This window comes from Dysidea avara, chromosome 8 (assembly GCF_963678975.1).
Source record: "Dysidea avara chromosome 8, odDysAvar1.4, whole genome shotgun sequence".
Taxonomy (NCBI): domain Eukaryota; kingdom Metazoa; phylum Porifera; class Demospongiae; order Dictyoceratida; family Dysideidae; genus Dysidea; species Dysidea avara.
The window spans coordinates 26,605,371-26,630,715 of NC_089279.1; the positions used below are offsets into that span (position 1 = coordinate 26,605,371).

A 25,345-nucleotide genomic window follows, 5' to 3' on the forward strand; every position below is an offset into this window, starting at 1 on the left:
TCTGAATTTTTCAATCTTGTTGATATAGTGAAGATGTGGATACCATAGCTACTGTGCATCCGCATCCTATATGATTGGTACCACCAATAATGATGAGCTTTTGATATGAGGTAGACAATTTTTGAAATTTCTGTGTAAAATCCCAGTGTATTGCTTGCCTTTTTGAAATATGCTCTAGTTACCCATTGCAATCTTTCATTTCTAGTTATAGCCATCCCAGTATTTCGCTACCTAAGGTATTTGTCCCGTTTCAATCGAAGATTTAGTTTCGCTCAGGTTCTTAACCTATAGTGGTGCATGCGTGTAAGTGATGGAAAGGATACTCCAGAAGTGAGTAAATATGGCCATACGCATACGGTACGTACCATACGCGTATGGTATAGCCGTACGCGTATGGTACATACCGTACGCGTACGGTACGAAATTTCGTACCATACGCGTATGGTACAAAATACGCATATGGTATAGAACAGCAGCATCCTGATCCGGGATGGAAGGAAACACGTCAGGACCCCCACTAAAAGACTGGAGCAGACAATAACACAATTCTTGGGAGCTGAAACAAGAGTCTAAAAAGGCTGCTGAAGAGGTAATGGTAGCTTCACGCAAACCCAATCCTCTCATAGAACATGGTAGAGTGGCCTGCAGCCAAGATAAGTCAGATATAGAAGATTTGCAAATACGACCTAAAGCAGATCGAATATTATAATCAAAACGTTCAAGTTGAGAAATAACACAATTTGGGGAAATAGTACGCAAGAGATGATTAAGTTTACAAACACCCAGACAACTTCGGAGAAGATGGAGTTCAACTTGAGGGTTCCCCAAACCCCCAAGACGGTCCTGAAGAGAAGCCACCTTATCAACAGCCTTGCCAACAAATGACAAGAAATAATCAGAGGATCCCCACACAGGGGAACCAAGAAAGGCAGCTCCTTCCTCTTGCAACAACGAAATACGGGTCACAGATGATGGAAACTCCGGAAACGACTGATTACCAGAAGGCCAAAAGACCTCACATTTAGATAAATTAGGGTAGAGACCAAAACTCGCGGACCCCGCTGTACAAGCATTTGCAAAAAAGAGGCAAGGCTGGAGCGCGTACCCACCAGGGTTCCGTCATCCAAGTACCATAACTGAAAAGCCAGTCCAGCTGGGAAAGTAACACTGGACAATAAATCAATAAGGACAAGGGAAAACAGTAATGGTCCAAGGGGATCACCCTGCTGTACGCCAGTTGAGGATGCAATCCGGTGGGGGCCAAAACGTACGTAGTTCCCCCAATGCAGCAGTAAGACCACTGCACCCAGCTAAACAATTCCGGGAGATCAGATCGACAGCGTGATAGAAAGGAATCCCAGCTACACTCATTAAATGCATTGGTCATATCCACCTTTAAGCAACGTAGTTTCTTGGCCGCGTGACTCACTACCGTGAGTCTTGATCTATGGACTGGTGAACCCACGCATACTGCATCTGAAATGGTGCCGAGTGCCCCAATTATCGTCTGAAAAGTGAAGTATCCATTACGCTTCGTTGTCAGCTATGTTCAACCCGTTACGCAGCATTTCGAATCAAGAACTGTTCGAAAAGCACCTCTGGCACGCACACCGAAAGAAATGGTGCCGTGCGCCCCAGTTATATCAATTATCGTCTGAAAAGTGAAGTATCCATTACTCTTCGTTGTCGGCTATGTTCAACCCGTTACACAGCAGTATGAATCAAGAACTGTTTGAAAAGCACCTCTGATATTAAAATAGCCACTGTGACAAATACGGACGATTTCCATTTCAAAGAGAAGCCATCACGTGCTATCGCCAAATCGACACTTTTCGCTGTCAGCAAACATATCAAAACATGCTATTGGGATTTGTAAAATCAAAATGGCTAAATCAAATTTATAGCCAGTAATCATTTTATCAGATTGATTGATTGATTTATATATTTAACCTCCGAGCAATCGGCTACAGCCGTTCTTCCTTGCCCGAAGGGACACATTACAATACATAAATAATACACACAAAACTAAACAAAGCAAGGTATAACCAATACAAAGACAACCAAGGTAAACAACTTACAACACACACACACACATTCACACACACAAACATGCATATAGTTACAATCATGTTAATGTTATCAAAGGAGTGAGTTACAGTGCTGCTTAAGGACATCCATGTACTCATGCAGAATTAATACAGACAGTTACAGATGATGGTAATGCATTCCACCATTGAATGGTTTTATAACGAAAAATGTTTAGTAAAGCATAAGCGGAACATAGGTATGTTCGCAAAATATACTGGTGTCCTTGTAACTATAAGAAGTAGTTCCACCGAAAACAATTGGTGGTTCAAGTGGAATGCATCTAACTCAGCAATATTGTACATTACCAGTGTCCTTTGTTTGTTTGTTTTCTTCCCATAGATCATGAAATGGACTGATTAAACACTGATTTTTTTCAAATTTCTCAGGATGGATGGATCACTTTTTCAATTTCTCCAATACAAACTCCATACATTTAACATCACTTTTAGTCTCGCGTAGCCAGACTCTTTTCCTTCTTTTGTGTGGGGGCGGGGAAAGAAAAGGGTCTGGTGAACATAGTATAGCATCGTCGTTGGGTTATCCCGAGATTGTGGGGATTCTACTGCGCAGCTTCCGGATTGTTGATTGGCACGAATGACGTAATTTCCTAAAATTTGCGTCATTTGCTAATATTTGCGTCATTTGCATCCTGTTAGCGATTCCGGAATTCCGTAAATTCTGCATAAAATTTTCTCCGTGAATCCTCCGTTGGGAAGATGGCACAATCAATTCACTGCCGTACGAGTGTTTGATCAAACAATTAGATCGATTCTAGGGTTTCTGGGGACTAGGAATACGATGGTGCTGTTAGTTTTCTGCTATAAATGTGTTTGTGTGGTGTTTTATGCCAATTTTAAGATAGTTTTTCAATATATTTACCACAATGTAGTGTTGCCTTTGCAAGAAATGGCCCAGCACATGTTAGTTACACCAAGTGCAACATTTTTGTCCATGTAGTTTTCATTATTAGTATGCAAAAAGTCAGCAAATTTGCAACATAAATAACCTAGTTGTCTGGTGCGTCACTTTGGTAGCTATCAAGGAGTTAAAAAGTAACAGTAAAAATAACTGCATAAGCAGCTATAAATGTACAATACAAGTCCTTGTTTTGCATGCACATTGTATTTTGGGTGAAGGTGACTAGTACAGAGTGTTTGCATTCAGACCAAGTACAAGTTGTTATTCCATTTATTATGCTAAATTCATGCAACTGTTAGGTGGCCTTCTACAGAGGTGACCTTTACTGAGAGGGTCTTATAATGATGGTTGCACTATAGTCCATGTACTGAGGTATTTATATCAGGAAACAGAAGTTGAAAAGTTTTTGCAAACCTGAGTTATAAACATTTGTTCAATTGTGCCATTTTGGGGAATTTTTTCAATGGAAAGAAGCGGAGAAAATTTTACCATTTTAAACAGATAAAATTGCTTATAACTCCATCATCCATTGATGGATTTTTAAAAACTAAGTGTTTGTGAGATCCTTGGGGAGCACTGTACAAGCCTGTGCTAAATAGAAATTATTTCCATCAATTTTAAAATCCTCCTGGAATCGATAATCCTGTTACCATAGCTACTTTTGAAATATTTATGGCAACAGGATGCAAATGCAGCAGATCACGTCATTTGCACCCACAAACAATCCAGAAACTGCGCAGTAGAATCCCCACAATCTCGGGATAGGCCAAAGACGATGTTCACCAGACCCTTTTCTTTCCAGCCCCCACACAAAAGAAAGAAAAAGGTCTGGCTACGTGAGACTACATCATTTTGTATATTCAATAATTGCAAGCACCAGACACGATCAAATACCATAAAACTTGGTATCATTCAACTCCTTATGAATTGCTCTATCCGATTCCGGCCAAACAAAACTCGTAATCGCCATGGTAACGGCGTGATGCCGTTATTTAATTAGAACGCGAAATTCGTGATTTGCTCTCCAATGGATTTTGTATTGTGTCAGTTGATATTTACCATCGTTTGTTGTAAATTTGCAAGCTGGAAACACTTTAGCTTCGAATAAATTTTGTCACTATCAGATAGAGGAGTGTTATCCGTGTGTAATGGCGGCCGAACAATTTTGATACCACCTTAAGAACCAGAGTTATGATGAATAATGTAACTTAAAACTAACTTAACTCCATAGGCTGCTGTACATTGATTTTACGCATAATGATATTTTACGGAAAATTGTAATGTATGGGTTAATTTGACATGAGTTTTGATATGAAGATGAATGGGATACAAAGGAGGACACTGGTAAGTCCATGAAGAATGCATTGTATGTACTACGGTATGCCAAAAGGCACCTGTCAGGCCAAAGTGACGTCGAACAGAGAAAAAATCAAGCCCGTAGCCTTAGCCGTTATGGAGTTACGCTTGTCTGAAGGCATCAGTCAGTTACTTACTCAGTCAGTAAAAAATTCCGTTAAATAAAATTAATTATTTTTAAAATTCCGTAGCAACTTGTTGAAAGCGTTTCGGATTAATCTGAAAGCTTGTTTGGGCTTAGTTTCACCTAACCAATACTGCCTGATCGTTGTTACTGGAAATTGAGGCTGTTTTTTGGGTGATATTATTTCATAGGCCACGCCTACTCCTTTGTGGTCCCTACTATACACAACTATCGTAGTGCTTGACAATGGTTATTCAATCTTTTTTCTTGAAGAAGTATGCCATGCATTCTCGGCGTGCTTTACAGCCCTATCAATTAACCCTTCAAACTACTGCAATCAAATTAAATGGCCACTACCAGAACTGTAGCTCAATACATCAACAACTGTATGGCCCCCAGTGTTGGGAGTATGTAACGTGTTACGTCATATTATTACTTTTGTGGTAACAAAGTAATATAACGAAATACGCTATAAAAACAGGTAATATAACGCAAGTTACTTTACTTACAAATGTAACGCGTTACCTAAGTAATATAGTTACTTTAACGAGTCTAATATTACGTAATATTATTACTACAAGTAACGAAGTTACTAATCTCGTTAGTTATCCTCTGAGTAACGCCTAGCCACAACGAAGTAACGAGGCCTACTGAATGAAGCTTATTCACCAGCTTCTTACTTATAACCAAGATTCGCATATTGTCCAACAACGCAATCATGTCACGTGATAAGGTGGTAGTTTCACACGTGAAAGTTTAAGGCTGTGGACACAAAGTAATATAATATTACAGTTACTTTATTTTATGGGTAATATGTAACTGTAACTAAATAGTTCAGTTGCAAGTAATATGTAACTAGTTACTTTTACAAAGTAACTTGCCCAACACTGTGCATGGGTTTTCAAAACAAGGCCTGTGTATGCATTTGTGACTTACATACTACCAGGTAGCAGTATGTAAGTCACATACAATAACCAAGAGTACATATGTATCTTTTTGATGCTACTAAACATTTGGAAACCTCTCTTTTTAAAAAACATTCTGGCTATGCTCCTAAACATGTTACAATAAGTGCTAAGGGATTGTTAAGGGAAATAAGAAATAAGTGCTTATGTTATGTCTCTGTACTGTTATATTTATTTACATGCACTTAATTGCAGCCAAGCTGTCACGCTTGAGCTACATAGAAATGCTCTATCAAACATTACTAAGGTAAGTATATAGACACACCACGCACACAGGTATATATATAGTAAGTGCACACATCACTCATTACAGTATGATATCATTCTTTGATCTTACACCACTTTAAATTGTGTGTGTAGTACTGTAGTTAGAATTAATCCTCTTACAATAAATAGTTAGAGCTAAGACCATTCGCAGTGCCTCATGTTTGCACTGTTTAAGCTGGTCATGTGCCCTAGCTACATACTATTGCACCCAATAGGCTGCAGAGAATCCACACATATAATCTGCAAGATATGTGCCTAGGATTCAGTTTGTGAAAAAAGTAATTTGACTGTGCAAGAGAAACTATGTTCACTAATTTGTGTGCAGGAATTGCTAGTACAGTATAAACACGTGCACATGCTTGCAAGCAACCATATTCATTGTGCAAATGCAGTCACATATGCATGATATAGTGCTGATTCACCAGTGTGCATCTATTAAGTGCATGTGGGGCACATGACTATAGCTTAAATACTAGTGCAAAAATGTGACACAGCAATCAATAATTCTTTCGTGTTTTTAATACTTGCAGCGTTCCATTGCCACTACTACTCCTGCTAAACAGTGTACTAGTGATAATGAAGGAGAAAATGTTTACAATCCAGCTAATCCTTTAGTCATTTGGATATGTAAAAGTACAACATGGACCCCATTTGAGTAAGTCAACTACCCATAAAAGTGACTTCAACAAAACTTATACAGGTTGTCACCATCCACTGGAAAAACTAAGGAACTTAGTGCCACAAATTGCAAACAAATTAAAGAAGCATTGTCTACTGATTGTACCAGATCTCTTGAAAGTGGAGTATACTGGGCACAGGATATGCAGGTGTGCATGCACTTTGTTGTTACAGCATTCTCTCAATCATTACCTGAATCAGATTGCAATATGATATTAGTGAACACACAAATGGTTGTCTCTACACTATGCCTTCTACACGTTTCAGTTCAGCATGTCACTCTGTCATGATTTGTGCTGTCAATTAGCCATGCATTTCCATGTGATATGACAATTGATGGTGGAGGATGGACGCTTGTTTGGCAACACACCTACATGAAGTACAATCCACTTTATACTAAGATGTTCTACTACTCTGACTACAATCAACCTTGTGTCAAGGATGCTAGTCATCAGGAATGGTGTAATGTGCCTAACAAAACTCGTTTCAACCCCACTGAACAAATGATAGTAGCATATCACAAAGGAACAATAGTTTATGCATATAAAGGTTATTTCAATCGCAATATTGATTACCACTGGACAGGAGGTATACTACTCGATGCTAAGAAGGTGGTAGATCAGTGTACAGCAAGCAGCAATGGAGTACCACCAGCACCATCTGTACATTTTTCTGGAATATTTGGTCTCAACTTTGATAAATCATCACCCACCAATCATCATTGTAATTGTGTCACATATGGCTCAGGATATACGCTAACAAATCCACGTGAATGTCGATGGGCTGATTGCCAGCTCCCATCTTCTATTTCTAGCAGTACACGTAAAACTGGTATGACCATAGCTATATTTGTCCGTTAATTTGCTATATTTGTGATGATGTGTGCATTTAGTGGCTATACATATATTATTAAATTAATTCTAAAAAGAGACTAATGGTACTTAGTGTATGCTAATATTCTATCTACTTGGTATCATTGGGACTTCACAAAGGGATATAATACAAATGTGGTGGTTTTAGCATTATTATTATAAATAATCAATAAGCACTATGATATTGATAGATGTTTCTAAATAGTATCAAAATGCTACACTGTATGGTAGATACAGTACAGATGTTATGTGATTAAATGGTCATATGGTATAATACTGTATGGAAAATACAGTAACACATTGGCACATTTATCCTGCCACACAAAATATACTTACGTATAAAGTATGATGATACCAGTGAAAACAAACAGATTTACTTATAACAGTAAGACCCAAGATAATAGTTAGGATTGGAATTGTGTTCATTGATGCTAATAACTAATACATGCAGTGGTAGATTAGTGAACAAGGAGTAACAACATACAAACAGTACCGTCTACTATAGGACTGGGCAATTCTACCATTTTATTGATATGTGACTGAATTTGACAAAACCCGGCTTCGACGCACAAAACTTCGTTAGGAGATATGGCGATTTTAAGTAATCATTGTGTAATAACTTCCCAGTGCCTACAGCTGTGCAAGCAAAATTTGCACCAAGTATGCATCTATTTACTAGCTATCACTGAGTGGGTGTATACATTTCTGATACCCAAAATTAGCTCTGTTTTGGGCAGCTTTTCTCGAGTGGGTAATAATATCACAGGTGATAGTAATAGGGTGGGAGGGTGGGGGTGGATGGTGGTCTTAATATACGGGTATAAAATGGAGTAAGAAGACGATTGGAATCCAGAGGCCAAGTTTGGGCTCCCCATGGCCCTCAAATCACTCCAAATTGACCGAGAACACTATTGGTGAGCTCTCTGTGAAGTCCCAGCTCACTACACACCATTATCACAAAGCCATGGCCATCCAATGGCGCCAATCTCCCACTCGTGGCTTTGACAGGGTCGGAAGAAAGCTGCCACAGAAACCAGACTTGCCAGTCCTGAAGGAAGTACAGTGTGGAATGTGATAGTGTATTAGGCCAGCAATCCATTTCTGGTAAAAACGTAAGTTTGATTTTGTGTGTGTGGAAGCCTTGTTATGTGAAATCCGGTCACATTTAATATTAAGAGAGGCATCACGTGAGATCACGTGATCTAACAATACTAAAGTTAGCTTGTTTGGCTGCCTCTTGCTACTCCTTGTGTTCCATGGGTTGGTAATAAAGTGTGGGCCTGTTTTCAAGCGTCAATTGGTAAGTTACACTTTGTATGGGCTATAATGTATTCATGACTTTTAATATTAAGAGAGGCATCACGTGAGATCACGTGATCTAACAATACTAAAGTTAGCTTGTTTGGCTGCCTCTTGCTACTCCTTGTGTTCCATGGGTTGGTAATAAAGTGTGGGCCTGTTTTCAAGCGTCAATTGGTAAGTTACACTTTGTATGGGCTATAATGTATTCATGTGTGACTGAATTTGACAAAACCCGGCTTCGACGCACAAAACTTCGTTAGGAGATATGGCGATTTTAAGTAATCATTGTGTAATAACTTCCCAGTGCCTACAGCTGTGCAAGCAAAATTTGCACCAAGTATGCATCTATTTACTAGCTATCACTGAGTGGGTGTATACATTTCTGATACCCAAAATTAGCTCTGTTTTGGGCAGCTTTTCTCGAGTGGGTAATAATATCACAGGTGATAGTAATAGGGTGGGAGGGTGGGGGTGGATGGTGGTCTTAATATACGGGTATAAAATGGAGTAAGAAGACGATTGGAATCCAGAGGCCAAGTTTGGGCTCCCCATGGCCCTCAAATCACTCCAAATTGACCGAGAACACTATTGGTGAGCTCTCTGTGAAGTCCCAGCTCACTACACACCATTATCACAAAGCCATGGCCATCCAATGGCGCCAATCTCCCACTCGTGGCTTTGACAGGGTCGGAAGAAAGCTGCCACAGAAACCAGACTTGCCAGTCCTGAAGGAAGTACAGTGTGGAATGTGATAGTGTATTAGGCCAGCAATCCATTTCTGGTAAAAACGTAAGTTTGATTTTGTGTGTGTGGAAGCCTTGTTATGTGAAATCCGGTCACATATACTATTATCATGATATGCTGAAACTCTTTTTTTTCTGCAAACCTTTGGATCAAATTCCTAAGCAGGTGGCTGCATTAGACAGGTCAATTTGTACATGTGGGGATTGTCTAATTACATTGACCAGGTGACCTACTGTACAGCAACCTGATTAGATAGGTTTCACTGTAGTCTAAAATATTGATATTGCATTTAATCATGGTCAGGGGCGGATCTAGGATTTCAGAAGGAGGGGTGCTAACATAATGGTTGGTTGGCTAAGTAAAGCAACAACTGGTTAATACAACTAGCTAGCTATAGTGTGTGAAGTACACTCATGCATGCTCTATCTAGGAGGGTCTGGGGGCATGCCCCCACAGAAATTTTTTTGCAAATTTAGCCTATTCAGTATTAAAATTTGGCAATATTTTTGACTGAAAAATGATGCCAAGTGATTCACAATGCTTTCACAATGCTTGTAAAGCATTGTGAGTCACCTAAGTGTATTAATGAATAATGATGAAAATAATGACACCATTATTCCAGAACAGTTGTAATACTAGCTGTCATATATAAAGGCACAGCCATTAACTAAAAATATATTCTTTACATAAAGAAAAGGGAGGAGAAGGATGCAGCTATACATGATCAATACTTGCCATTAAATTTGTGTTTGAAATACCTTAATTTAGCGATACATTAAATTTAACGATTTTAGAATTTGGTTTTTTGCTAACTGATTATATAAATTCATGAATTAATAAAATTTATGTGGTATATAAATTCATCAATATACAAGATCACTAAATTTAGTGTATTGCTTGGCTTAGGGTATAGCTAGTGTGCTTTACAGTCTCATAGCTCAAACTATAACGTCCAAACAGTAACAATGAAGAGAGGGCTTGAGAGGGCAAGTATACACTCACCGTGCAGTGTGTAGAGTACGCATATGTAGAATTTTCCAGCTAGGGGGTCTGGGGTGATGCTTCCTCAGGAAATATAGCTATCACAAGATTGAATCTGGAAGCCATTTTTAACCAAATATTCTATTGTACTGAAAGATTGTGGGGGTAAAAGATGGATGAGTTCAGTTGTATGCAATTTTAGAAAAACAGAACTACGCTTGTAAATGCTATTAGATTATAATACATAATAGTGGATTGTCAAAGACATATACAGGATTGGATCTTAAGGTCATTGTAGAGATTTAAAATGCACACAAAAATAACTTCAACTTTGTAGCATATAAATTATAGCCACAGACTGTTCTGTTACTATTTCAATCTGACTTTTTATAGCTATATGACCCCATCACCATATTATTTTTTTACAACCAGAGTCCAAAGTCACTTACATGCACAACTAGTTATAGTGTAAATGCTGTGGTATCATAACTTATGAAGTTGAGCTCAAAGGGTTTAGGAGTGCAAACACTGTATGACATTAAATTTTATTAGGTGCTAGATTCAGATAAATGCAGCATGGAACTTTGGCACTGATAAAGCAAAGACAGACAGTTCTCAGATACTACAGCCTTGTTAACTGTATACATGCTAAGAAATTAACTGTTTTACTTAAGCATGTCAACCCAAGTATCAATGTAGCAACAACTGAAAATACTCACTATAATATTAACAGAAGTTGTTCTCAGAAAGTGATTAGTATAAGGCAGGATGTTTGGAGCAATGGTAAGATAGCAGTGCACAGGTCAAGAAACCACACTGGAAACTTCTTGAAAAAAACATTATGATGGATGTTCTATTAGAGTAGTTGACTGTTTTATTAGAGTATTTCGATTTTTAGTGGCTTTTAGGGTAAGTCTCACACCAAAAGTTTAAGTTAAACCCCTCTTAGTAATTCTAAGTAAAGATTAGCCATTCCCCCTTTTCTTTCCATTTTTTCATTGCCCATGCATACATATACGATGCAATTGCATCTATACTGCAACTTCTAGAAGATTCCTAGCTTGCACATGATAAAATTTTGGAAGGGGGGTGCTTCAGCACCCCAAGCACCTCCCTAAATCCGCCCTGTTACGATTGTACATTAGTGCCATTAAAACCACTTGTTAAGCAATATTTGGCTAAGAATCCTTGTAACTGAATAAGTCCACCTACATGTACCTGATAAACCATACACTACTCCGGCAGAAAAATGTGAACATCATAGCCTCAAAGCATGTTATTATTTCAAGATGATAGTGTGTGCAGGATTGCTACGCAATACAGTATGTGAGACCAGAAATGATTGAAATATGGCTACATACAGTGGTGTAAGTATTGTCCAGTATCATCATGAATAGTCAGTGTAGTAGTGATCGTGATACTATTTAATAGCAGCATCACTTGCAAAGTATTTAGCAAAATATGCGTGACTATTATTATTAACTTCATATCAGCTAAAACTTAATTTCAACATCCATAGATTTATATATGTGACCAGATTTTACAAAACCGATCCAAATCGCACATCAGGCAAAATCAAACTAACACCACCAGTGGATAGCTACACTATCATACTACTAGTTTTGAACCTCAGTACTACTCAAACTACACGAGGCTGGTTTTAACAGACGTCTTTTCTGGGTGGTGTGGAGTGCTCAAATGGCGGTTTCAGACCTTGTGAAGGACCTGGCTTGGCAAGAATCAGTGGTTTACTGGTGGACAGCCTTATAATGTTGGCCAAACGTGTTCCCTGTTGATTTTGCTACATATCAGCCACTAAGGAGGCAGCACAGCCCTGTAATCTCGTGTCTAGACTCCAATCGTGGTCTGCCTCCATTTTGAGTTCTATCTCTTTCTATCTCTTGCCCTCCCCGCCACCCCCCACCCTCCACCCCTTTGTGAGCACTCGTGATACTACTTCGCTCGTCCAACTGCTCAGATTTTCTATCTTAATTGGCGGGAAACTCTACAAGCAACAAGTGCTGGAAGTGGCCTGAAAGGTAACAGATCAATGCATCTTTTGTGTAAATTTCATACGCGTGCTTGCTATCCTTGGAGAGTTATGCTGGCTTCAATTCTTTAAAACCGTTTATCTCGAAACTTCTATTGGGCAATTTGGATCGTTTTTCCAAAATCCAGTCACATATAACACTCATCTGGCTGTAAAAAAGCCAAACACACAAAAACATACTTTGGAATCACTCCATGACCAGTGCCAGCCACCATACACTGACCAGACTTCTTTCCACTTCAGGATTCTTGGAAGGTCACGTGATCTCACGTGATGCTCCAGAAATAATAATATTATGTAGATTGGAACTTTGTGTTTATGATAAAATTCCGTACATCATGTACATAGGACTCAATTGTGGAATGTTTACAAGCATGCATGTAATATGTAGCATATGCATGTTGCGTTTTCATACCTGCAAACTTACTTTAGTAGATCTGTTATGGTTTACACCATGACGTTAGCAATAAAATATGTTATATCCTTCTTTGTGCCAGTTATTAAATTAAGGTTAGTCTGTTTCCTGGTGCACATTTCTTCACAATGATTGCTCTTGTGCTTGAGGTAAGTGTCAAACCACCATACTGACTAGATCAACAAGATCAACTACTATCAATCCAAATCATAAGCAAGGTATTTTGTTGGTCTGATGTACATTATAGAATAAGTAGGAGTGGTTTCAGATTTTTTTAAAAGGGTGGTTCCATGATAATTGCAGCTTCACCCAATAAGATTTTATAAATAATTACTCCTCAGCAATCAATGTTTCACCATTAAATCTTACCATTTAGGCCTTTAGAAATGTAACTGAAACCTTTAGAGGTAGCTTTGAAACATAAAACAATAATTATTTTAGAGGCACTTATTGAGCATGAAAATGCTGGGGTGGTAGTTTCGAGTGATTTTGCAGTAAAGGGAGGTAAAATGAGTGTTTTGTCACTATATATTAAGTTGCAATAAGTATTTCTTTGACATTTAGAAGTACTGAATTGAAAAACTTGTCAACAACTCATCAAGCTGATGGAACCCTTTGAACCCCCTTGGATCCATCCCTGATAAGTCCGTAGTTTATTAATTAGTCAAGCAATAACTGTATCAGATACTTTGGATAGACTATTCTATTATCTAACATAGCTTTTCATGCATACATTGAAAGCAGGAGCGTCAGACTAATATTGTAAGAGCATGCCCCCCCCCCACCCTTCACTGAAATTGACATTTTGAAGTGTTATTTGGAGGAAATTTTTTGTAACACTGTAGTAGGCGCTAGTTAGCTACCTGACAATTAAGTGTTCAGGATATAACTGGTCCAGGAGTGTCAGGACACTGCCATAAAGCACCTCCATAATACTGTTTAACTCTTAACTCTTAAAACTTATCATTTGAGTTTATTACTGAGATAAACTGTAACCAAAGTAACTACAAAGAGAAACATAGCCAAAGCTATTTTTTTTCTGCATTCTTCACAGTTTTAGATACATGTTTCTGACTCCCTGTATTTACATGCCTAGCCTTCTCACAGGTCCCTAGTGGGATACATAACGGCAATTATTTTTAGAGGCACTTAAGTTTATGCTTAGTAAAAGTGCTGTTTTATCAATTGTTGTATTGAATAAATGCTACAAGTATTGCATGTCTACTTTGGTGTTGGATTCATCAAATTGAAAGTTTTTTATTTCCAACTAAAAAGTGATGAGGCTGTGGCCTCACTGGTCACACCTACTCTGACGCCCTTGATTGAAAGTGTCAAGTAAGTTTTGTCAGACAGGATACATCCTTGAAAAAAAATTCATGCCGAAGAGTGTACAGAATACCTTGACTGACCAGACATTGGCACACTTCATCATTTTATGTATTGTACCACAGATTATTATTATTAAATGCTATCCCACTAGTGACCTGTGAGAAGGCTAAAGCCTGTGAATACAGAGAGTGTGAAACATGTAACTAAAATATTGAAGAATGCAGAAAAAATCCCAGACTCAGTGGTGACTTGATCCCCCGCAACATGCAGTCTAGGCATGTGCCAGAAGAGCCACAACAGCTGGGATTTGAGATCTTCTCTGCATTCAACCTCTACTTAATCATTGAAAAATTCAAACACTTTATACACTTGTGAAGCACTTACAGAATTATATACTCAATAAATCAGTAACTCTTGTTATCAAAAATGACATGCATGCTTAATCAAAAATGCATGCATGCTTGTAGAGCAGTAGACATGTGCCGTACAAGTAAGTTAAACAAATTCCTCTCAATTTAGTCAAATACTACAGTGAGACAGTGTAAGACTCAGTTGGATAGTTCACAGCTGTTGCAAAGATCCTGTGACTACTAGTTGCTGTAGTGGGACTTCAAGATGAATTCAACAATTCTTCTCTACAGTCTGATAGCAGTCATGCTTAAGCTAAGGTAATGATACCTAAAATATGCTATACATAGCTACCATGCACACAATATGAACTAAATGTGGAGCATCTCAAAAAGGACATACTGGAATGTGGACACACACATGCACTATCTGTAGTCCCATTTGCTGATGACTGTATTAAGTATACATACATTTTTAGCATCTAAATACAAGTCCTAATAAGGACATATTTATGGTCCAAAGGTGTTTGGAATAGAGTGGCAGAGCAATCATTTCTTATACCAATTCACAGCCATGCCATGATGCTACAAGGGAAAGAAAACCCTCTTTCAGTTGTTCATAAGGTATGTAATACGTATTTACTGATGCAAACCACAATGTATATATACACAATGTTACATATATTCATTTTTTGTACTGTCACTACAATGGCTATTAAAGTTATCATCTATACTGTACAGATATATAATACTCTGGCTATATTATTATGCAAGCTATGATTAGCCTTCTGGCTACAATTTAAGGGAAGAATTTGATTTTGTTAAAAACTTCACAAAAGGCATGATCCACATTAAAATCTAGTGGTTCTGAGCTAACGCAGCATGATAAGCACAGTGACAGTTGATTCAGAAATACTGTCACATGCAGTCTGTCAAAAAAAATTTGGGAGAATAAATATACACAGCTTTAAGATTGTCTTGCACAAACAAAACATGAAACTTGCCACAACACCAGGTGGCTACTACAAATTGTCTAGTGAGAAATTACCAGTACAAATTATGGTCAAATTCTACTAAGCAGGCACACATGCCGTCATCAAATAACACTTAAGACATGTAAGCCATTCACAAAAATTATTAATAACTATGTACATTGTTTGTACAAATACTACACAATGGTTTACAAGAAAATATAAGTGCACATAATATATCAACACTTGAAAAATATCCATATCTGTTCTATGTTTCACCTCCACTGTGTAAATTTCATTGTCATAATTGCCCCCCACTCTTTGGCCTGTCCCTGATGTGTATACAACCTAATTGTGACCTTACCTATGGAATTAAAATGATTTGTTCTTGTTACACGTGTGTGGCACTGTGTGCATAAATTACATTTCATATTCGATTCATCTATTGATGTACAGTGCACTGCAGAATACCAGTTGTGCCAAGTGTATATGTATGTAGCTCTACATATAAAACAACATGCAATTTGATTTAAATTTCACACTTCAATCCACACTACAGTGCCAAATATATATGTAAGGAATGAAGCTTGTATATAACACAAATGATACACACATACTTCAGAATTGAATCAGAAACTATAACACCATGAAAGTGACACCTGTGTGCCAAACTACGGGTGCCTAAACTGACACCAAAAGTTTGATGCCTTTGATCATGAGCTACACAAAATTTAATTACCTAGTATAGTTTTACACTGTGAAAAAAGTGGGATATAATATGGTATTTCCAGTGGCTTATTGAATACAAATAAACCTTGATATAAACCCTGTATTATACTCATGTTATACTTTAGTATAATGCATACTATACTATTACATATATGGTTTCAGTTTATTTACCATATTACCTAAAATAGCTTATATCTAGTATAATGCCCACACTATACCATCACATATATGGTTTCAGTATGTTTAACACATTAACTAAAGCCTTACATGAGATTGTTAGTATAATACAGGTTATATCAAGCTTTTTTGTATTCAATAAGCCACTGGAAATACCATCTTATATCCCTCTTTTTTCACAGTGTTAGCCTCCATTGAGTTTAACCTCTATCATCTGGAATGGTGGCAGGAATTAACACAGTTTTTTTTAAGCATGTATGCTTACAATGATCTATAAAACAATTTGAATGTATGTACGTAATTTATACCTGTAAAATTTAATGTTGTGTGCTCTTTCTTATCTGTAACTTACTGTATAATCCAATTCTAAATATTGTACAATGTCAGCTTATAGAGGTGACTATCTAACAACACCAGTATAATTGACGTGTGTCATGAGCATCACATTTTAGAGAAATTTGACTGTATTGCTATAAAATCAGTTTATTGTAACATCATTCTAAACAAGGGTTTGGAATAAACTGGATGTAACTCATACCATGATTTAATTGGTTAGAAATCACATTAACATTATAAACAATCTGGGCAAGTTGGTCAGTTTTTATACATCATTTATAACAAGAGTTGGGGATCTGGGGGGATTCTTCTGCTAAATCTTTAAGTACATCGTAAACTAATTACAACTTTGGACAGGTAGACAAACAATCTGGACACCAGTGATATTGCAGTTACTTCTTTGTTATTTCAATAATATAGCGTTCCGCTACTCCCACTAAACAGTGTACTAGTGATAATGAAGGAGAAAGTGTTTACAGTCCAGTTGATCCTTTAGTCATTTGGATATGTAAGAGTGCAACATGGACCCCATTTGAGTAAGTTAACTACCTACAAGAGTGACTTTAACAAAACTTATATAGGTTGTCTCCATCCACTGGGAAAACTAAGGAACGTAGTGCTACAAACTGCAAACAAATTAAAGAAGCATTGTCTACAGATTGTACCAGATCTCCTGAAAGTGGAGTGTACTGGGCACAGTATATGCAGGTTTGTAAGCTATATATGAACACTGTTGCAATTTCCAATGTTTAATGCATCAGTGAACTACAAAATCTAAAGAAACATACAAGTAATGTCTTATTAAATTTTATTGGTTAATATAATTCCACAGATCTACTGTGACATGACAATCGATGGTGGAGGATGGACTCTTGTTTGGCAGCATACTTACATGAAGTACACAACACTGTATGAAAAGATGTTCTACTACTCTGACTACAATCAACCTTGTGTCAAGGATGCTAGTCATCAGGAATGGTGTAATGTACCTAACAAAACTCGTTTCAACTCCACTGAACAAATGATAGTAGCATATCACAAAGGAACAATAGTTTATGCATATAAAGGTTATTTCAATCGCAATATTGATTACCACTGGACAGGAGGTATACTACTCGATGCTAAGAAGGTGGTAGATCAGTGTACAGCAAGCAATGGAGTATCACCAGCACCATCAGTTCATTTTTCTGGTATACTTGGCATTACATTTGATAAAGTATCACCAACCAATCATTACAAGAACTGTGATACCTACTGGACAGCTTCTACACTGACAAATCCAAAAGATTGCCGCTGGCGTGATTGCCTCCTACCATCTTCCATTTCTAGCAGTCAGTATAATACTGATATGACCCTTGCTATTTTTGTTCGCTAAACCCTAATGTTGTCACAATGACTGATACACCTGAATTTATTTGGATAATAATTGAACACAACATTTCTTGACATTGTACCCATCGCTTGTATATGCACATAGAACAATTATAAAGTGCATCGTATGATATTTAATACGCATAACCACACATTTGTATTTAAATTAGAAATTTAATCCCTGTTAGAATATCATATCCATGCATGCAGCTATTGAGAAATAGTTATTCAGCTAAATGAATTGTTAATATAAAACTTTAATAATGATTGTTATTCCACACCTAGCAACACATCCTTAACTTGTGGTACAATATTTCAAACCTCCCTTATAATGTGATTATATGCACACATATACAGTAGAGTGCAAAATAAAGTTAATGTTTTGTATTGTCAAATTTATGAATAGTGTAGGAAATGTCACTGCATGCCATGTGTCTTTGACCAAGGAAATCTCATGTAAATGTCAAATTTCTGAATAGGGTAGGAAATGTCACTGCATGCCATTTGTCCTTAAATTAGGAAATCTCATGTAAATGTCAAATTTCTGAATACATACAGGAAATCTAACAACACGTCAAATTTTTGGCAGAGGAAATGTCTAAACACATGAAATTTCCAATGTTTTAGGAAATGTCCCAACATGTGACATTTACGGTATACAAGTTTACTCCAGGTTTGATATAGTAAATTCAACAGTTACATTTCCTGTACATTTCCATGTTGATTTTTGCTCCAGAAATGTCACTTTTTTTCCTGTGAATGCGTCATAAGTTGCTGACGCCAGAGGGGGAACGCTGCGTTACGCCTGCGTATACATTCCATGGAAGAATCATATCTTATTAGTAATTCAGTCATGTATTAGAGTGAAGTAATAGGTATAGAAAGACTTTGTTATGGATACTTCCAAGCCGTAAACAGATTCCTGCTGTAATACTCCTGGGGTTGGCTGGGAAAGTCAGTACTACCAAGTTGTGCTGTGGATAAAATAAGGCACACCTTTCCTTCAGAGACATATATATGTAGGCTTCAAGTACCCTAAATTGTAATATTACCATATAAATATACGTATATCATGTAAACTTCATGCATAATGCGAAAGTGAATTATACTGTTATGGGCAAAATAATGATATCCAAATATCCTATACTTAAGTAGTGCTAAATTGACTTTTGTGTTGTTGTTTTGCAATTGCTTTGTCTGGTTGCTCAAAAGCAGAGCATAGTGGTTTAGGATCTTCTTGCAGATCGCTTCCTCCTGAGTTGTATTGTCCGATGGTTTCTTGTAGTAGCTGTTCAACATAACCTACATACATATCATCAACTATAAGAGCTAAATCAAATAAACCTTATTTCTCTTACCATATGTAGCTTTCACATGAACTTTGCGTACAAGATAACCACCACTCTTATACTTAGGTTGTACGACATCATACCGTTCCACACCTTACTTTGTGACTGTTTGAGGATGGTTACTGTTTTCATTAAAATGCAATGCTGCTAGCTTTAACCTGCACTGTAAAAGCAACTTTATGTCTGCAGGTTAGGTTACACAATTAATGATTAAAGGTGCAAATAGTTAGCTCATAATAGAGAAATTAACACACCAATCATTACATTAACACTAAATTGAATGAATAAAATGAAGCCAAGTGACTATTACATTCATTCCCTTGTAAGAAAAAGCAACTACCTTTGGTGCAAAGTTAATCACAACATTGTGGAATGACTCCAAGCTAGATGTCTGGTGAGCAACAGCAAGGCGGGTCATGTCCTTCAAGTGTGTTGAATTGGTCAGAAAAGATGTTAGCTTCTCACTTGCTTTTGCGTCTATTCAATAATATACATGCTCAACCATATCACTATATATGTGGATATCATACCCTACTTACGTCTTTTAAACCACTTTTTCTCCCTATCTTGGTGTCTTAATCTACCATGAGAACACTTTGGAAATTTGTACTATGCCTCCTGTGAACATCATGCACATGGTTGTCCAGTGATAACCATTTGGCTTGCACAAGTTCACTGTCATCATCAGGTGTTGTGGACAGACTTTACAGAAAAGCAGACTTGGGGGTAACTAGGTACTTTTGTAACTAAGTTATGTAACGGATTACTTTTAAAGTAACTAGTAATATAACTAGTTACTTGCTTTGTAACTAGTAACTTGTAACTAGGAGTAATTGTCTGAAAGTAACTAAGTTACAATGGTAACTAGTTACAATAGTTACATTGTAACTATGACTAATTATGCTTTAAAAGCAAGAGCACTTCAATTTTTGTGCCATATATTCTACAGCCAGATTAAGTAGACAGATTCTGTGTACTGTTCTCTATGATTCAGCCTGAGTAACAGACGTAGCAATAATTAAAACTGACCTGAAAGAGCAACAGAGTTGTTATTTTAAGTGCATATATGTGTTGCATCCCTTAATGATATATTTCTGAGCAAAATTCATGTTACAAAAGCTAAAAACAAGTCATAATTTATACTACGAAAGTAACTAGTAACTAGAGTACTTAGTTACCTTTTGAAAAGTAACTGTAACTGTAACTAAGTTACATGGGATAAAAGTAACGTGTAACTAGTAACTAGTTACTTTTCTGTAGTAACTACCCCAACTCTGGATGCAACATGACTTGAGGCTCCTCACTCGTGCAGCACTACTCTTCAGGTAATCCGTCTACAATGGTGGAACCACGTACGGATGGTAGCGAGTTACAAAAATTGGCAATCAGTGTCAGTGTGAAAGTTGGGACTTTGCTAGTCAAGAAGTCTGACCATAGTTTACATCAGAGACTCCAGGACTTTACTGTGACTGCTATGTAGACAATACCAAGCTTAAGGGTTGTGGAAAAGGCTAAAGAACAGCGGAAATGCGTGTTCCTGTGTTCATGGAGGACAATACTTGTTTAAGAGCCAGCCAACAGCTGGTAGCGGCTACTAACCCAACAAAACTGATGTGGCTGAGTGATTTGTACACTTGGATATGTACAGTGAGATCACTCAGTGGACTACATTACCAGTATTACTGTAGGTGAAAATTGTACTGTACAGGAATATGTATACTTGGATTGGCGTGCACGTTGTGTGTTTGTATGTTTAGTATTTGACATTGAATTTCTGTGCCTATAGAGGTATGCTGAGTCACCTATACAAATGTATATGCATTTGATGATAGTTTATTTGTCACGAGTTTGTTCTATGTACATGTGGGTAAGGATTGTTATAAGGGTATTCAACATTTAATACTGGTAAGGACTACTAAGGATGGTACATTTTGCTGCACTAGTCTGGCAACACCTGACCATTCATGTGAACATATGATAAGAACATACCGTAATGACAAAAGTTTTATGAATCAATTTGCTATCAATATTAACTCAATAATAAAGTTTCATCCACCAACCCACTTCGGATGCGGATCCACTATACTTCAGTTGCTCCAAACTTTCATTGTTTATGGTACATGACTTGTAGTCAGTTAGAATAAAGAATCCTTTAGTTCTTCAGTTGTCACTTAGTCAGTGCAAGCACATGCATGCATTCATACTGAGAATAAGATAGATTCTTCAAAGACCATGCAAGGGTTATACTGAAAGGCTTCTTTCAATTAGTGCATAATGTTGCTAAAACACTAGTTGAGTATGCTAATGTTCCCAGACCCTTACGTTCACATAAGCATAGTCTACCACCAATAAATATTGCATCATGTGGTGTAACCATTTCTATTGGCAGAGGTGATCTGTTACAGAAGTGGTCTTGTTTTGTGATACAGAGGTTGTGGATGCATAATGGTGTCCTGACATTAATATAGGGTGGGGATCAATGCTTGCATTTGTAGTTACTCTGTATGTTATCTGAATAATATTTGAAAAGTACTACAAAAAAAGCTATAAAATCTGTTTCTGCTTGGCATGCATTGTTTTCAACCACTTGGTTTAGTAATCTTTGCTGGTCTCTATAATCTAAGGTTCTCACAGTGAATATTAAAAACCAAATATTTCTAATGATAGCATCACTCCACCCCTACTGTACAGTTGCAGCAGAGGTTGTGAGGGCAGGGATAATTTCTCAACAAAACTAAGTATGCAGGCTAACCCTGCTGGTATACATACCAGTAAGAGAATTGTGATTTTACAAGCTCTAATGGATTCTGTGTGTTGGTGTCAATAATACATTGAGCACATAATTATATTTCATGGTGTATTTCATGCAGAAAATAGTTCAAGCCCTCAAGCTAATGAAATTTTATATAGAATCACGTTTCAATATAAAATCATACTTTGCACAATAGTTTACTAAAACATTCCATGTTTAATACTTTCAACTCTGTCCATAACTCCCCAATGTCATGACAAAATTCTGTGTCATCTATGTATAGCCTATTGCATAACAATTGCATACAAAACTATCTCAAACATTTTTGCATGGTACGAAGTTATTAGAGTAAAATTTTCCCTAATTGTATGTGCACTGCATATGTTACGAACCAAGTCATAACCTGAACATTGTGCAACTTGTATGTCATAAAATACATGTGTCACCATCACTGGAATCAATATAATTATGCACGCATGATCACAATGCAGCAAAAGACTTGGTACTGAAGCATGTCTGTAGCTGGATCAAAGGTTTCCCACTAGATATGTTACAAATTGTTTGTAAAGCATCATTGCCAAATTAATTCCCAGTACAAGCCATAAATTTTGACCATGCACAAATATGGACACGACCACATCACTCAGTAATCACTTTAAGTGTGTATCTAGTGAAAGTGGACAATGGCTGATAAACCAAATTAAGTACACCTGGCCAAACTATGGAGTTTACTCAAGTATACATGCAATAGCTAGATAGATGTACAGTGGACTAAGTGTGTGTAACCCACAACCAACTAGTGAATGTCTTTGTCCCCATTCGTACATAGCTAAGTTGGCAATGATACTTCAATATAAAGAGACCAATGACCAAATTTTTCATTGTTTAAAGGCTTGCACCACAATAACATTAACAAAATTAATGCCAGCATGTAATTTCACTAGCACTGAGTGATTAGTACACCAAAGCAGTAGCTGTGGTTATAGAGATGATGATTATGAAAGCCTTACTCCATCTACATGTTTTAAACAGAGGATATTTAGCAATGTATAGTAATATGATGCACACACTGATATGCATACACGTGTGCAGTGTTGGCATATCTGAGTTGGTCAAGAGCTACTTGGCCTGTATAACTGCTCAAATACAAAGCATTTAATAAAGAACCTGAGATGTTGGAGACTGGTATGGGTGGACTCACAACTTTACAATCACCATGAACTTTAGAAAAATTTCCTGAGGAGTGTTACATGCAAGAGGAGGTTCAATCATGTTGCATCCTGCAGTAAAATTCAAAATGGTGTTTTGGTATTTCACAGATTGCCACTTGATGATGCTGTATAACTATACTATCGGTATGCCATTTTAAACCTCCATTACCTGCAGATATAATATAAAAGTAAGCATTCTTACTTACAGTAAGACAGAATTGTTGGCAAGCTGACTGCAGTTTGTACACCAGTGCATATCTATTTACATGCACACTTATCATATAAAACAGTGAAGCTTTAAAAACTGTGTTTTTTTTAAATCCATGGTATTGCAGTGTTAAGAAATTAGATGGTGGTTTAACTAAATAGTTGGTATATTGCTCAGCATTACTTTGCAGTTTGGATTTGGTCCTTGATTCTCAATAATAGTCAATTTGGTAAGTGTCACATGACTGTCAGTCCATACATGATTTCGCCAAATTTTGGTTCAGTGTTTACTGCCTTTAATTTGTGATAATACACGTACTGAATATGACCAGCTGATCTTAGCAAAAACCAAACTAGTTTGCATTTATCTTGAATTTCTTATAAAAACTTTGTTGTCTATAGGGAAAAGGCAAAGAGCTGCTAAAGTTTCAGCCTTACATGTTGAAAACTCTTGGGGGTAGAGGGCAGGAACAACGAAAGCTGTACATTTATATGCATACAGTGACTATACCAAGCACTTTTTAAACCAATAATTTACGAGTGCAACAGTCAATACAATGAAATTGCAACCTGGCTTATTTTGTTCACCATGAATTGGAAAATCATGCAGTTGTTAACCTAAATCCACCCAAGCTTACAACAAGCAAGAAGGCTGTTAAGCTTAGAAATGGCAACGATAAAGTTAATTTTTATCGCAACAAAATAAACACACGTAACACACACGTGCATGATGGTAGCTAGTTCTACTTTGTACAGAAATTTTGCAAATCAATGACATCATGTGTATTAGTTATATCAGTCTGTTTACTGCTTTGCTGTCTACTGCTAAAACATGCGTTAAATATCATTGTACCGGCCCAATGTATTTTGTAAAATAGTGTATAAAGTACGATGCATGCCATATTCCTGTACAGTGCAACTTTCACCCACTGTAAAGCTGGCAATATAATACACTAAGTGATCTCACCGTAGTACATGTCTCAGTACACTTACATTTTATTAGTGTGATAACGACTAGTGATAGGATCTTAATTAGACAACTGACCATGAACACAAGAATACTTTACAAGTGTGCATTTCTGCTGTTCTTAAATTTAGCCTTTTCCAAAACCCTTGGTGTTGTCTAGCTACATAGCATAAGTCCTGGTCTAGCTACATAGCATAAAGTCCTGGAGTCTCTGAGTAGCTACATGGTCAGACTTCTTGACTAGCAAAGTCCCAATTTTTACTAGTTGCCAACTTTGTAATTAGTTACCATCCGTACATGTTGTAGATGGATTTCCTGAAGGGTATCTGCACGAGTGAAGGAGCCTCAAATCATGTTGCATCCCACAATTACATTCACTGGGTTGTAAAGTACATAGCTCACGTGATTGATAAAGCAGACTAGATTCATATAGTTGATCATTTTTACTGCTTACTTTGCTGTTTGGCTCTACTTGGCTCTTCTCGTAGCCTGTAAAAGTCTATTTCGTAAGTGTCACATGACTGTCGGTTCAATAGCGCACGTGTTATTGCACCGACTTTCGGTTCAGGAACCACTGCCTTTTTAAAAAGCGTACATGCGATTTTACCCCTCCCCCTAGCGTACGGTTTGTACGCTTGCGAAAAAGCAGAAAATGGTGGACGACCCCTTAGTATACACCACATACTTCACCATAATATAGCTGTACCTGAACAAGCTGTATATCCACTATTTTATTAAGATTCAATTCAAGCATGGAATATGATCCATACTTGGCACTGTGTCCAGGGCTATCAGATCTTCCATCACCACCAATTACCAAGCCTTGTTGTTTCCCTTTC

General features: G+C 37.2%; 3 protein-coding genes and 1 pseudogene across 7 annotated transcripts in view; 3 read left to right on the forward strand and 1 right to left on the reverse strand.

Moving 5' to 3' along the window:
* Positions 1-25,345, forward strand: part of LOC136262929 (uncharacterized) — a 100,923-nt gene that overhangs the window by 9,070 nt on the left and 66,508 nt on the right. The gene's annotated exons all lie outside the window — the stretch shown is intronic.
* Positions 29-7,284, forward strand: LOC136262928 (uncharacterized). Its single transcript, XM_066057346.1, has 4 exons — positions 29-110; positions 5,647-5,698; positions 6,249-6,373; positions 6,419-7,284. The coding sequence occupies exons 1-4, from the start codon at positions 106-108 to the stop codon at positions 6,684-6,686; spliced, it is 450 nt and encodes a 149-aa protein (XP_065913418.1). The 5' UTR covers positions 29-105; the 3' UTR covers positions 6,687-7,284.
* On the reverse strand, positions 232-1,371 carry LOC136263664 (uncharacterized; annotated as a pseudogene).
* LOC136264007 (uncharacterized) lies at positions 14,567-18,219 on the forward strand. 2 transcript variants are annotated; one of them, XM_066058677.1, is made up of 5 exons: positions 14,567-14,757; positions 14,960-15,060; positions 17,070-17,185; positions 17,231-17,357; positions 17,482-18,219. In XM_066058677.1, the coding sequence occupies exons 2-5, from the start codon at positions 15,016-15,018 to the stop codon at positions 18,022-18,024; spliced, it is 831 nt and encodes a 276-aa protein (XP_065914749.1). In that variant the 5' UTR covers positions 14,567-14,757; positions 14,960-15,015; the 3' UTR covers positions 18,025-18,219. The 2 variants fall into 2 exon arrangements, with proteins under 2 accessions (XP_065914749.1, XP_065914748.1); XM_066058676.1 differs by having other exon boundaries at positions 15,009-15,060.